Below are 14,887 nucleotides of genomic sequence, written 5' to 3'. Positions count from 1 at the left end.
GTGTTACTGCCGTTGCAGTACGCGGTTAAAGTATGTGGCTCGGCGTTTCGTGTTAGCCTAGTTGCTAGTGATAAAATTCTTGTGACAGTCTAGCTGTTAGTGGTAAAATGCTAGGTAAAAGCTTCGAGCTAAGAGCGGAGCACAAGTCTTAGGCAGATACACAGGCTCATAAGAACGATGACAAAACCAGAAGCACCTGAACATCAAATAAGCAAAGTTCCCGCTCGGAAGAGGCGCTTGAATTCTACTAAAGAAGAAGAGCTGTAAATCCACACATTTACCTGCTGCAACATTTGCAATGTTCACTTGTGCTTCACTACCGCAAGAAATTGTGTGATAGAGGTTTAAGGTGGGAGCAATTAGGAAGCGCACGCAAGAGGTTCTGTTCCCTTAAGGTACATATGAACACATCTGTCCTAGGGAGAAAGAAATGAGCTATAAAAATATGTTTGTGAAAGGTGTTCCATTATTGTTTAGAAGACCCGAATAAAGAAAAAGAATCGATGCATTGATAATTTTACGGGTCGTTTGCTTTTGTACCTCTGAGGGTTCGACCGAAACGCACATGGGATGCTATGCACCCATGTGCGCATGACGAGCATGACCAGTCTATGCTCGTCATGCGTTATAGTCATCACTGCTATGGTTACTTTCTTACGTCGGTATCGCGGGTATGGACAAGCGCCTTTCGCTCCCTCTGACAGGAACGTAATCGATAGCCGCGTATTCGGTCGCTGTACTCGTCTGGAAGGAAGGAAGGAAGGAAAAAGTAGAGAAGGAAAGGCAGGGAGGTTAACCAGTTTAGCGTAACCGGTTTGCTACCCTACACATGGGAGAGGGATGGGTACGATGAAAGATGGGGAAGGGGGAGAGAGAGAGAGAGAGAGAGAGAGAGCACATAGCACAGCACACAAACATCGTCCGGTAGAGTCTATCAATCCGGCATTGTACGTGATAACACTGTCAGAGCCGCTTGTCCAATCCCGTCTCTTTCAAAAACTGAAGTAGTCCCTTTGTCGCCTTCACCTGCGATGTCTTCTGTCGGCGGCATGTGAAAATCGTGTCGAGGGACAATGGTCTAGTGTCAAGGTGCGCGAGAACGGATGCCAGGGACTGTCGCTGAACATTATATTCAGGACAGTCGCACAGAATGTGTTGCAGCGTCTCCTCGCAAAGACAGGCATTGCAGAGAGCGTTGTCGGCCATTCCAATGCGGAATGAGTAAGATTTCGTGAAAGCCACCCCTAACCATAAGCGATAAAGCAGAGTCGCCTCGCTTCGGCGGAGTCCAGTTGGCATATAGAGATGCATCAAAGAGGGCAGGTGGTATTGACGGTTGCTCTGGTTGGTCTGGCTGTTTGGTGTGCACCATGAAGAGAGCGTCATCTCCTGTGCAAGCACTCGAAGTCTGCTAGCTGCGTCGGATCGTGAAAGCGGTATGGCCTCTTCTTGTGCGTCTTCAAGAGCTGCCCGAGCTGCATTATCGGCGTCTTCGTTTCCAGTGACGCCGCAGTGACTTGGCAGCCACTGAAACGTCACGTGGTGTCCTTTCTCCTGTGATGTATGGAGTAGGCATCTAATATCGAATACGAGCTGTTCGAATGGCCCGCGACGCAGAGCTGATAGTACAGATTGTAGGGCTGCCTTTGAGTCGCTGAAGATGGACCATTGTCGAGGTGGCTCCCGACTGACGAAACGGAGTGCAGCGCGAAGAGCAGCTAGTTCAGCAGATGTCGATGTTGTCGGGTGGTCAGTCCTGAAGCTGATGGTAATAGCTTTTGCTGGGACAACCACAGCACCGGACGAACACTGGATGTTTGTGGAACCATCAGTATAAATGTGTTCACTGTCCGCGTACCTCTCGTGCAGAAGAAGCAGAGACAGTTGTTTGAGGACAGGCGACGACAGTTCAGACTTTTTTCCGATTCCTGGTACACTGAGATGCACTGTGGGGCTGATAAGACACCAAGGGGGTATCGATGGTTTAGATGCAGCGGTGAAGCCCGAGGGAAGTTTGTCGTTGTACTTGTTGATAGTTTTAGAGAATGATGATTGGTGCCTGTCTGAAGGTAGTGCTGCAAGGTGGTGATAGGGGGCACGTGCAAAATGTCTGATGTGCGTTCTCAGGGCTTCCACCGTAATGTGAGTTCGCATTGGATGGTCCCGAGCAATCGCAAGAGTCGCCTCTGTTGACGTACATCTGGGCAAACCAAGGCAGACTCTGAGTGCTTGAGCTTGTACTGCCTGCAGAACACGAATATTTGTCTTGCAGGTGTTGTTCAGTACAGGTAGACTGTATCTTAAAAAACCGAGAAAGAGAGCTCTGTAGAGTTTAAGCATTGCGTCTACTGACATCCCCCACGTCTTCCCTGTCAAGTATTTGAACAACTGGGAAGTAGCTGTCAGGCGCCGTTTCATGTAGGCCACGTGTGGGCTCCAACAGAGGTCTCGGTCAATAATGACGCCAAGGAATCTGTGGTTTCGGACATAGGAAATGGTCCGCCCATTGATTGAGATGATATAAGGCGTCATCGGTTTTCGAGTAAATGCGACTAGTGCGCATTTTTCAGGTGAAATGCTGAGACCCTGTTTACACAAGTAGTTCGCTGTCAAAGTGGCCGCTCTTTGAAGTCGCGCACGTATCTGAGGACGTGTGACTGCCGAAGTCCAGACACAGATGTCGTCAGCGTATGTTGAAATCTTGATGGTAGTTGGCAAGCATTCAGCAAGTCCAACAAGAGCGAGGTTGAATAGCGTCGGGCTGAGAGCACCGCCTTGAGGAACGCCCCTGCTGGTATAGCGTCGCGTAGTTGGGCCATCGTCAGTTAACACATAGAATGATCTTGCAGACAGGTAACTTGCAATCCACAAAAAAACTCGACCACCTAGGCCAACCGTCGCAAGAGCGTCGAGAATGGCCTCATGTAATACGTTATCGTATGCCCCTTTCACATCTAAGAATAAAGCTGCAGATAAACGCTTACGGGACCTTTCGTGCTGGACATATGAAACGAGATCAACTACACTGTCGATGGAAGAGCGGTCACGTCGGAAACCAGCCATGGAAAGCGGATAAATCTTGTAAAATTCAAGGTACCATTCCAGGCGGCCAAGGATCATCCGTTCCATTATCTTTCCTACACAGCTGGCCAGTGCTATTGGGCGGTAAGAGGTGAGTTCTAATGGGGATTAGCCCTGCTTTAAGAGTGGCACCAGGCGGCTTACTTTCCATTCGTCAGGAACATTTCCCTCCTGCCATGAGGAGTTGTAAAGGCTCAACAATTCTATCCGTGCGGACTCTCCGAGATAGCACAAGGCCCGGTATGATATACCATCTGGACCCGGAGATGAAGAGCGCCTGCATAGAGCTAGTGCCGCTTCGAGCTCCTCCATTGTAAAAGGAAGGTCCATGCGGCAATCACGGGAATGGGGGACGTCAGCTCGGGCTGGAGGATCTGGACGAGCCGCTTGGTCTGCGATCTGCGCACAAAAGTCTTCTGCGACATCGATGTCTTGCCGCCCTTGGAAAAGCGCTAGCGCCTTGAATGGAAAACGCCGTTCCGGAAGGCAACGCAGACCTTGCACCGTTTTCCAAATGTGAGACAGTGGCTTGCGGGGGTCGAGTGTCTGGCAAAACGTTGCCCACCGTTCCGACGCTAATCTATCCATACGACGCCGAATCTTCTTTTGCATCCTCCTGGCTGCCCTAAGGTCATGGATTGATTTTGTACGTCGATATCGACGTTCCGCCCGGCGACGAAGCGCTCGAAGTCGCTCTAATTCTATGTCGAAGTCATTTCGCGTGGAAGAGATCGTCATCATGCGAGTGGCGTTTTGCATCGTCATTTTAATCGTTTGCTCTAACCCAGAGGGTAGGCCCTCGCGGCAGGCATCTTCCATCTCAGATTTGAAGTTGGCCCATTGAATCGTCCGAATGGTATTCCGTGAGCCTGATGTAGACGACAAGCCTTTGATGTTCAGATAGGTGGGAAGTGGAAGTGCGCTTGCCACAAAAGGTACTCTAGCGGGGTGGGGGCAACAAAGTCTGTTATCAAGTTCATGCTATCCGCTACGAGCAGCTGGCTCCTTTCTCAGGAAATGTATTCAGCTAGCATACTCATACTGAATTAGCTGTAGAAACCTGTTCGTATATATATATTTTTTTAAATTGCGACAGATGTGGTTACAAATGAGTAGAAGTGAGGTTCATTGGATATCTTATTGTCATAGCTTTCATTTGCTGCCCAACAATTGGCTATCAAATTTGGAAGGAGTCTCACTCAATTCCATAATCTGAACAAATTTTGTTTTGCGGAGAAACGGCAGCACCGCTCACCTGAACCGCCAGTCATACCCGGAAGTTCTATAGTCACGCCACTAAGGGCACCAGAGCCATGACCTAAAACAGGAGATAACGAAAGAAAGCCATCTCTTTTGCACGCTGTTCAGCCAAAACTTGTTGTGAAAGGGAAGCGAAAAAGAAACGCTAAAAAAGCTTAGACTTTCTGAGTGCCACTGTTTTCGGACGTTAGTCTTTATAACTCAACAAAAATACAGATGAAACGCGGAAGTTGGTATCTGTGTGGTGTATATATTTCTCGAAATAGTTAATTAAATGCTACATAAGTAATTTAGATGCGTATTATGCTCTCTATTTCTGTCCCATGAAATGTGTAATGTTGTGCGATGTTTAAGCTTCCTCACGGCACGCTTCACAGCTGTATAGTTATGAAAGTCATTTAAGATTTCGTGCTTTACACAGCGTGTTCGTGCATTACACAGCTGACAAGCCATGCCAAAATTCTAACCCGAATTCAGGTGCGCAGATAAAATTTAATCCAGTAATGTTGAGAAGAGGATGGTTATAGTTGATGTATGTCGAAACAATAATGTGGACTTGAGGTGTGTGCACTTAGAAGTGGCGACACTTGTTGCAAATACGTATACAAATCTGTACTCTAAAACTATACAGGGCACATTCCCATTCGTGGAGATGGACGAAGAATAGGCACATTCACAGTCGCTATACCCAGAGGCCAAATATGGAGTAGCGTAAGAATGAAAAGATTTAGAAAATGAAAGAAGCATTTGAATATTATGAGCTATTTACCTAAAACCGGCTGATGTTTAGTAAGTTGATACGATAATTTGGAGACGAAATTTAAATCTTGCCAAATTGATCACATCAACAGATGTTCTGTGATCGGAGTACGAGAATAATGGAAACTTTAAGTGACGTTTCTTATCCGTCGAGAAATGGTGGCAGATATTTCTTCAACATTCTGTAAGAGGTCGATGTTGAACGCTAGTTTTACGAGAAGTTCGTTTCTGGATAATGTCTGCACGAGCTAAGAGAAACGAAAAATAATAAACATGTAAAGCAGTCATTCGAATGGTACTTCTATGGACAACCTAAACTTTTATTGGAATGCCTCAATCTTCTAAAACATTTCGTAATAGTCCTGACACTACCAAGCTGTCGGCTTTAATTTGGATTGTTAATAATGCTGCTTTTTTTATCACGTTGCCGTGGACTCTAGCGAAATACGTCCAAGAAAGAACGCTTGCTAAATCACAAGCACGAAAGGTGGTAATTTTCCTTCACAGTAGTTATAAACAAGCCTATTCGATCGTTTGCGTAAGCGTACACAACTGCCTGCTTGCGTAACATTTTCGTAAATTCATGGGATCCCATTAGCCCGACGGGTGCCTTGCATACTTAACCGCGTTAGCGGAAGTTTTCAAATTTTTCAACGGAGCATGGAAGGAGATGAATAGTGGGTAATTTTGGAATCAGGTTACTTCTGGCGAAATTGCACTGGCCTAAAAGCAAACCCCCATATGCGCTTGAAAAGATTGCCATATCGCTGCAAAAATATGTTTGCGTTCGCGTCCAAAGCCGGTCCACTGTTTCAAACAATTTTCCTTGATAAAGAGCATTCATATCTCTAAATCTCCAGTTTCTGGAATGTGGGTGCTGTGATGTCTCCGGCAAAACCAACAATTCCTGAAGCACGTTGTAGTCCACAATAACTTGAGTTGTGTGCGTGCGTGTGTGTGTGTGTGTGTGTGTGTGTGTGTGTGTGTGTGTGTGTGTGTGTGTGTGTGTGTGTGTGTGTGTGTGTGTGTGTGTGTGTGTGTGTGTGTGTGTGTGTGTGTGTGTGTGTGTGTGTGTGTGTGTTTGTGTGGCGATGGTTTGAGTGACGCGAAGCTGCAGGGGCATATCAGCATTGTAAACATAAGATGAAAGTGGTGCACACAGAGTAACTCCCAGTGCCACAACGTTCGGGCGAAAACAGGTGGCATAGACATAATTGTGAGGTCTGTCGCGCCTTCTTGAGGCGATTTCCGAAATCCAGCCTCCGTCGTGCCTCTCATTAGGTTGTATACTATCGATTCACTTGCGAGTGCGTATGCTGTAAAGCATACCCGTCGCGGGCATCTGCTCTATTCATTAGACACAAACTTGCATTAGGATACAACAGAAATTCTCCTTTATTGACTAAATATACAAAAACTGTGAACTGACGCTACAATCACGCTGATGCACTGTAGTATGCAAAGGGACTTGCCACCCTGGTCACGTTTCAGCCCTACTAAATGCAACCCACGTGGTCCTATACTAGAGCAAAGGTGCTTGAAGAATGCAGATGCACGCCATGTATAAAGGCGTATTCATTGCATGGCATCAGGTGGGCACGCCGATGTCAGAAAATAAACTGGCTATGATTGACACTTAGGATTGGAGTTTGTACAGTAGAATGTTGAGCATCTGTTTTTGAATAGTGCATTGCCATGTTTAGTCCGTATTTGGAGCAGTATTCATAGAAAAACACTAGCAGCGCTCGCTTTTGTAATGTGGAGGTAGCGGTACTCACCAGAACCACTCGAGCTGATAGTTGCTCCTCCACCTAAACCGAGAGAAGAGGAGCTCCTTTAACGTACTACTCAAAGAAAAATTACCTTGTTGAGCGATACAGACGTACACAATTATTAAGTATCGTAAAAGCAATGTGGAGGAGCAAGAGTTCTTGGACACCGGTGACTTTCATCGATGGTGTGTCTGCGAACTAAATAAATAAATATCCAACGCTATCGTGCAGCATTTCAGGTGTTCCACAGGCGCCTGTTGCAAATGCATATGGCGTGGATGCTACCTCAGTGACCAAACAGGGAGAGGTAGCTCGAGAAACTGTAGATGGAAAAAGTCAATTCGATTTTCTTTTTCCTTACACGTGAATGATGACCGAGTTCCTTCCGTCTTGTGTGCGACTACATGCACTCAAACTTTATATTCATTTATGAAAATGCCTCAGCTGGATTCGGTTTTTCTATAGGAGCCTTCCTATTCGCTTTCATCTTCATAATAAAAAATTCTCGAATCTACCCGCCTAATTCAAAGGAAGTTTCAGATGAACAAAAACTATTTTGTAACTTTGAAACTTGCTTGAAGTTGGGCGATCATTTCAGTACACTGTTTTAAATCGCTTTATCTCAGATGGTAAGCGAGCCACTGCTCGTGTGCCCCAGAGTTCAATTTTGACCCCTCTCCTGGTTTTACTTATCAGTAATGATAGAGTTAATATATCGCGCACAAGTTGCATCACAAGTTCAGCTAACGAATGGTTAAATGAGCTAGCAGTGTGACTAAAATCTAATAGCCTTTAGCTGAATGTTGTAAAGAAAAAAATGTACTGCACTTCATGCCGAGAAGACTGTCGAACACGGCTTCAATCTTACACTTAGAGCACCATCCTATAGTTCCAAAACAGTCAACGAAATTCCTTGGCGTGGTGCTCGGTTAACATAGGCACAAAAATAGCATGCTCTGCTGTTGTATTAAACCAATAAAAAATTTCGATGTCATTCACAGTTCAAATGTAACTTTATTATTACCTCCTTTTCTCTAACCTGCTGTGGGGGCTCTTAGTTTGGGGGACTAAATGGGCTACAACCAGTATATCATGCTCAACCTGCAGAACCACGCTGTCCAGGCCAGTAGAAAACTCACCTATTAGTAAAAGTTCTAGCCTTGTATTCGAAAAGTGTCGGTTGTTCGATGTTGACCAGGCTTGTGAAACGAAAATAGCTATTTATGTACTAACCCTTTGCAACAAAACAAAAGGCAAAACTTGATCGTAAATATTTCGTTAGGAACACCGTTTACCACTTTAGATACACCTACTACATACCAGACAGACCCAGGGCTACTTAGGACATCCAAATTATTTTATTTAATATAGCTAATGTAAAAACCTCTCCATTGATATTCTCAAACTCTCAAAAGAAATATACACGTTCCCTAAATTTAAAAGATGTATACTTTATGTCCTACTTTAAAAAGGGCATTTTCGAATTTTCGGTCATAGATTTTTCTGCCATTGTTATTATGAACTCATTCTTTTCTGAGATGCTTATACTACTACTTCTGGTATTCCTTCACTCTTCTGCAGTAGTTATTTCCGCTGTGTGTATAGCTTTTTACTGGAGTGATAATGCTTCACCTTTCTAGATCTCTGATTGTATATCTGTAAACTGTTCTAATTTTCATGTATTTAGATTATGCGTTCGTCTTATTTTATATTCTTTCGTGGTTTCCTTTGACAGTATGCTTGTTTTCCCCTTCTGTATTTGTTTACCGATAACTATACCTTTGCTCTGATTTTTTTTATGGAATCATAGGTGCGCTTTGTTAACGCCGCTGAAGACCACTCTACGAGTTGTACAACTGCCACGAGTCTCTTTGTATATTTTTTTGTTGGACCTTGGACGTTGGAGTGTACTTCGATAGCTCTCTGAGTTTCTCGCCCCACGCTCAGCAGACGAGGCAGCGTGCACTTCGATTGGTCGAGACGGTATGTTGGGTGACGAGAGACTTCGAACAACCTGGGCCATTTGTAACTTTATTTAAGGGCGTATGCACTCCAGTTCTTGAGTACGCCTCCATAGATTGGGGCGGCACTTGTAGGTCAAATTGTGAACTTTTCGAAAATGTGCAAAAATATGTTCACATCTCTATTTAAACATCGATTCTGTCAAAAGCCTTCAATCTCCATAGGGTTAACACAACTTTCAAAAGATGAAGCGCCAACAGTGACGGACACTAAGAAGGAACAAAGACAGGACAAGGCACTACTTGCAACTGTTTATTGAAGTCAAAGGCCTCTGATTATATAGCCATGGGGAGAAGGGGAAGAAAAAGGAAGAACACTGATATGTGAATGCGCACGTGCGAGAACACTGAAGAGGTATATGAAGGGAATCACGATTAATCAAAATCTAAAACTTATCTAGAAACATGCTTTCATTTGTGTACATATTCAGAGACGCGATGCTGACACAGTTGCCCCCTCTTTTCTTAATCTGGTTGATGTCCAATAATCTTTGCTTTTAAACATGATTGTTGTATCACGTAGCCTCGCTTCATATACTTGCTTATTCTCATTCCCTCAGGCCTTACAATGTAGCGGGAAGATTGACCCATAACCATTTGTCAATGAAAGCTCATGCTCCCGCAGGCGTTCAATAATACTTCGGCCAGTTTGGCCGATGTACTCTTTACTACACTTCGCGGTATGCGGTATACGACCCCTCCTTCACAATTCACAAAAGGGTTTGTATGTTTAATAGAAGACCCTACTTAGAGTCATCAGAACCAATCAGTCGGCACAAAGTAGCAAGTTTTCGGGGGCGGAAAAAAACCACAGGAATTTTCTATTTCACGGCGACGTGCTTAAGATCATGCGCCACTTTGTGAGAGTACGGTATCACCACTAGTTCAGCAAGCCATGGTTCGCGCCACCACTCGCGTGCTTCGTCTTCTCTCTCTCTTTTTTATTGCAATGGCATCGAAGTCGCATCTTTTGAAAGTTATGCACCAACTAGCCCTACAACGCGTTTTACAGCTAACACAGACACTCACCTTACCTACGCTCACCTGCAGACGCAACAAATCGGATGTTCTTTTCCTTCACAAATTAATACATGGAAAAATCTGCTGCTAGCACTTGCTTTCTAATGTGCGCTTTTACATTCGGCAGAAAGGCACAAGGAAACAACGCGCCTTCCAGCTTTCAGATTTTTGTGACCCACTATCACGAGTGCAGGTGACATATAACACCCATTGAGAGTGCCTGGATATCTGCATGCTTAACTTTAATATTTTCCTGGTAGAAGTTGGAGAGGAATTTCAATAACTGAACAGGAACTCTCACATCTGTAGTATGTTCCGTCATTCTGTAATCCTTTGTTCTGTTTCACCACTTTTGCTTTGCATTGCCTTCGTGTAAACATATTAAGCTCTGTTAAAATCTGTATTCGCGAAGTTATTTTCTTTTACTCGTATGTGTGCTCGCGTGTTTATGTGTGTATTATTATTATTATTATTATTATTATTATTATTATTATTATTATTAGTAGTAGTAGTAGTAGTAGTAGTAGTAGTAGTAGTAGTAGGGACATTATGAGCAGGAATGGTTCCCGTAAATGGCTATTTTCTTCCTCTTGTTCCCGTGAAGCATTGGTGTTTTATAAAACACCAATAAGTGTTGTTCTGAACAGGGGCTAACGCTACACTCACCTCCAGGTACGAGCACATTGGGCCATTGTTCCTGGTTGGGCCTTTGGTTAATGCTGAGGCTCACTGAAAAAAAAAGGCAATCCAGTCAATAGGCGGCCGAATATGCGCTCTCAAAGAGCAGTAAGTTAAATCTGTTAGTGCACACTACATTTGGCAGATATTATTCAGAGTGCCCGCAGGCCCTACAATATTGAAGTTACAACGCTGGTACTATCAACAGTTTCGAGCTTACTAACCCATAATTTGCAGGCGAATGCACCATGGTTCCGCGTATTTGTTTCAAGGAAGCCTTTCATTGTGCAGTACCGGACATTGCTGCATGTAACACCCAGCTATATTGTGGCAGAATTTGAAGGCGGATGATTTCAAATCTGTCATAGTCAGGATTTCTACAAATTAGGGGAGGGGGGGCCATGTGTGGCCCCACACTGGGCGCCAATGTGGGAGGCAACATAGCCCCATAGACCTACAGAGCAGGGCTCAGTTCTCACCAGCAGCGTCAAGCTCGTCTTCTCTCTCTCTCTCTTTCTGCAATGGCATCGATGTCGCATAGCACGGCGGCAGTTACCGCACTAGGCATGCAACGCACACATTAAATATTGACCAATTTTGGCGGCGCAGTATAAACATTCATGCAGAAGGGACAACTAATAAATAAGTGAACTAAAACTATGATTCAATGCTAGACACATTACCGTCGACAGTCATCGTGAGATTGGTTCGGCGCGAGCTTTTTTTTTTCAGTAAACATTTTTTTACCTTTCATAAATTAATTTAACCTGTGCTCATTTCTGTCTCTTCCTATTGAAGTGCTTGATTTCCTTTTCGTTGTCGTGACCTGTAATTATGTTACTTCTTCCATTTTTTTCCTGCCACTTTCCAACTCTCTGTTTCTCTCCCTTCCTTCCTGGAGAGCAGGCAGCTGTCGCACATTTTCCGACATGCTTCTTGCCTTTCCTTTTCTCACTCTTTGTACGCGTTTTGAAACTGAATAATGATATTTTTTCCTTTTATTTGTTTGCACATATGGCGCAAATCGCGGCGTTCTCATTGTAGCTGACCTATTGGAGCAATTACTGTTCGCGGGAGTAGAACCTACGAGGGAACTATTCGTTGAAAAATAAAGGGCAGACGCATCTCACTTAGCGTTGATGTTATATTTCTTGAAGATGCCTTTCATGCCTTCTGCAGTTGTCACTTTCTATTCAATGCGGCTGCGTGTCCTCTGGCATTAGAAACATGCCCCTTTTTGCATGCGATTCTGCAAGGCCCCATAATTGTGCAGTGGTTTCTGTCACTGCAGCCTACTGGCATTGATGGGTGAGGGTAGGACCTTTATGATCGGCAGGATCGCATGTTTGTATAGGAGGCGTGTTCACGTGCGGCCTTCGCAGTTTTCACTGCTGCTTTTGCTACAGTGATCGTGCACTTTTCGTGTTATTTCGGGCTGACAATTCAGTAAATCTAGAGCAAGGTTTACATACAAAGACTATATTCAAACTGAAGAAACCAAGATGGCGAAAGCGAGACATGACCAACACTCGGTCGATCGTCTTCTTCTACTTCATTGAAGCGACTCGTCACAATAAGTAAGAAAGTTTATTAGATTTTTATTTCTGTTTTATTTTGCCGAATGTGTCGTGCAAGTCTGTAGTTACTGAGGCGGTGAGCGTAGTACACTTGCGGATGTTCTTTTGTTTCACCACCTCCTCGAATACCGAGCAGTATAGTGATTGGAGTCACCATAATGGAGCATTATTTTTTTATTCAGTCGTGTCGTCCTCTTGTCTGGCTGGGGGAGGTTATTGCTTTTTACTGGTGTGGTGCACATGTAACTATGTAAATGGTCTTTGTGGCTTGCATTGTCCACGTGTATTTCATCGTACAATTTTCCACATAATACTTCCGTGTGACATTAGCCAAACGATGGATGCCTAAGGAAGCCACACTCTGACAAGAAGGCTAGTCAATATTTGCGGCCCTGAGGAAGAGTTTGAAACGATGTCTATACAGACATTCCTTGTTCGACCACTGCTGATTCCTTCCCCTCCTTCTTGAGAACCACTGACATGTCTAGACACATGTATTTGAGTACTTCAGTAATGGACATATGCAGCCAGACGTTTGCAAGTACAAAATCAGCAATCTGGTGTAGACTTGTCTATTGTAGCACATTCTTAAACCTGGTCCGCACGAACAGATTTAGGATAAATAAAGAGGAAGCATACGCTCTCTCCCCTACACACACGCACGCACATATTTTTTGTCTCCAAAGATACACATTAGAAGCACCCTTTGGTACACAGTCAAAAGTAAATCCGCAATATATATAACTAAAACATCACTGTTCACGCATCACCACGGTGTGGAGTGCCGCCGTTTTGTGATTGGAGCAGTGCAGACTTCGAGTGAATTGCAGCTGAGATAGTCTAGTTGTAGACGGGCGGCGAGATTACGTGGCAGGCCGGGTTGTACAGGAAGGCCAAGAAGGTATGCGAAGAGCATAAATGCTGTGGTCGGTGCTCCGCTGAACGGACCGCAGAATCACACCAGCTTTGGACGTTCAGCCGTATGCTCCGGAGCACCAGGCGTATGCAGGGGGTCCCGACCCACTGTTCAATAGGGTGCTTCTTCCGCCGCGGCCGCTTTCTTCCCCTGAGGACGTGCAGGGGTGGAGGTATTCTGTAAGTGTCCACCTATGAACATGTCCATCTCGACTGCCGCTGAAGTGCCTTCTTGGTTGGGAGCTCCTGTCTCCTTCTTCCCCCTTCTAGGAATACTGTTACGGATTCAACAGCAGACGAAATGGGCATGTCCACTAGGTGGACACTTACAGAATTCACGACCCCCCCCCCCCACGCCCTGGCCTCTTCTCTCACAATGGACCCACTCCCACTTCCTCGCTCGTGCCACGAGGCTCTCCGGCGCTTCTTCTTTGCATTCTACGACTTCTTCCAGTGCCATTGCGCAATCACGCTCGTGTATTCGCCGTCACTATTACGGCGAATGCATAAGGGTGAATTGCGTATATATATATATATATATATATATATATATATATATATATATATATATATATATATATATATATATATATATATATATATATATATATATATATATGTACATATATATATATATATATATATATATATATATTAGAGTAAACGAATGTCGACGACATTAATAACATAATAATATCACGCGTTTTTTGATGTATACCATATTGTTCGTCTATTTTTGTGTAAAATATGTTCATACTGATTAAATTTTCAGCTCGTTTTACTTTATAAAGTCGTATAACTCCAGAAATCAAAAGCACGTACATTGATAGCATCGCTACAAGTTGCAAGCGCTCCGTTCCTACTATTCAGTATTGTTTCCTCATCACAGCTTTTTAGGAAGCTAGCTTCATCGGCATGCTTTAGTTGTGCGCAAGTGACGAAAGATCAAAATACAATGAAATCAGACGCCTGCTTCCGCAGATGTTTCCGAAAGTAGCGCCCAGCCAAAGGGTATATGCCTACACAACTTCAACACGCATAAGGAGGTCGGGGCTTTCGACTCTACTTTCAGACAAAGAATTCTACTGGCGAGCATTCCGCAAGATTTCACTGCTTATGCGAACCCGGACCACCGCTCCCGCTTTCTAGCTCGCATAAAATGTGAGTGGTTGTCTATAGACTACCGTAGAAGTGTGCAAGTTTTACACATACAATACGAGAAGTATGTTTTCGTCCCCAAATTTAAGAATTAACGTCACGCCGCATAATCATGAAAATATAATCGACTGCGAAGAAACGGGTATCTGCATTACACCTGACAACCCGGTAAACCCATAAAAACTACTTTGCAGAGTGACTAATAAAGTGTAAGCGTACTACAATGAACAATCTAATCTTACGTGTCACGATAATTCCGCTGTGCTGACAGGCTAAACTACCCCCAGGTTTTAAAAAGCATGCTCACCTCGACCAAGTGCCACCTCTTGAAGAGCGAATGCGACCAGGGCAGTGAGAAGCGGCCCCATAATTTTTTGCGTTCTGCCAGCTGTGGTGCCCATGATCGTCCACTCGCTAAGGTCGTCCAAGTAAAGGCACCTTCTTATAAACCACGTCCCCACAAGGCGCCACGTCCGCAGTTTTGCAGGAAAGAGCAGTGGCTCGCTAAAACCCTTCTTTCTCTCAAACACATGCGACAGATATATAGTAATGTAGTTTAGAACGCTTGCGCACCGACCACCAGAGCGGCGGCGAGCGTTAGGACAATTGGAGATGGGCTTGAGCAAACACAATAGAACGCGAAGTC

At 44.4% G+C, this 14,887-nt stretch overlaps 1 protein-coding gene across 48 annotated transcripts in view; it reads right to left on the bottom strand.

Moving 5' to 3' along the window:
* LOC142588398 (uncharacterized) overlaps positions 1-14,813 on the bottom strand; it is a 139,653-nt gene extending 124,840 nt beyond the window's left edge. For 16 of the 48 annotated variants that reach the window (XM_075700091.1, XM_075700082.1, XM_075700084.1 and 13 more), the window contains exons 1-4: positions 14,549-14,807; positions 10,580-10,642; positions 6,879-6,911; positions 4,337-4,399 (exon numbers count right to left, since the gene is read on the bottom strand). In XM_075700091.1, coding sequence (XP_075556206.1) covers positions 4,337-4,399; positions 6,879-6,911; positions 10,580-10,642; positions 14,549-14,642 — 253 coding nt within the window. In that variant the 5' untranslated portion in view covers positions 14,643-14,807. Of the gene's footprint in view, positions 1-4,336; positions 4,400-6,878; positions 6,912-10,579; positions 10,643-14,548 lie in introns of all 48 variants that reach the window. The other 32 variants (XM_075700074.1, XM_075700045.1, XM_075700046.1 and 29 more) reach the window with 10 other exon arrangements.
* Positions 14,814-14,887: the final 74 nt, after the last annotated feature.

This window comes from Dermacentor variabilis, chromosome 7 (genome assembly GCF_050947875.1).
Source record: "Dermacentor variabilis isolate Ectoservices chromosome 7, ASM5094787v1, whole genome shotgun sequence".
Taxonomy (NCBI): domain Eukaryota; kingdom Metazoa; phylum Arthropoda; class Arachnida; order Ixodida; family Ixodidae; genus Dermacentor; species Dermacentor variabilis.
Note: the sequence above shows the minus strand (reverse complement) of the source record. Positions and strands in the feature narration are given on the sequence as shown.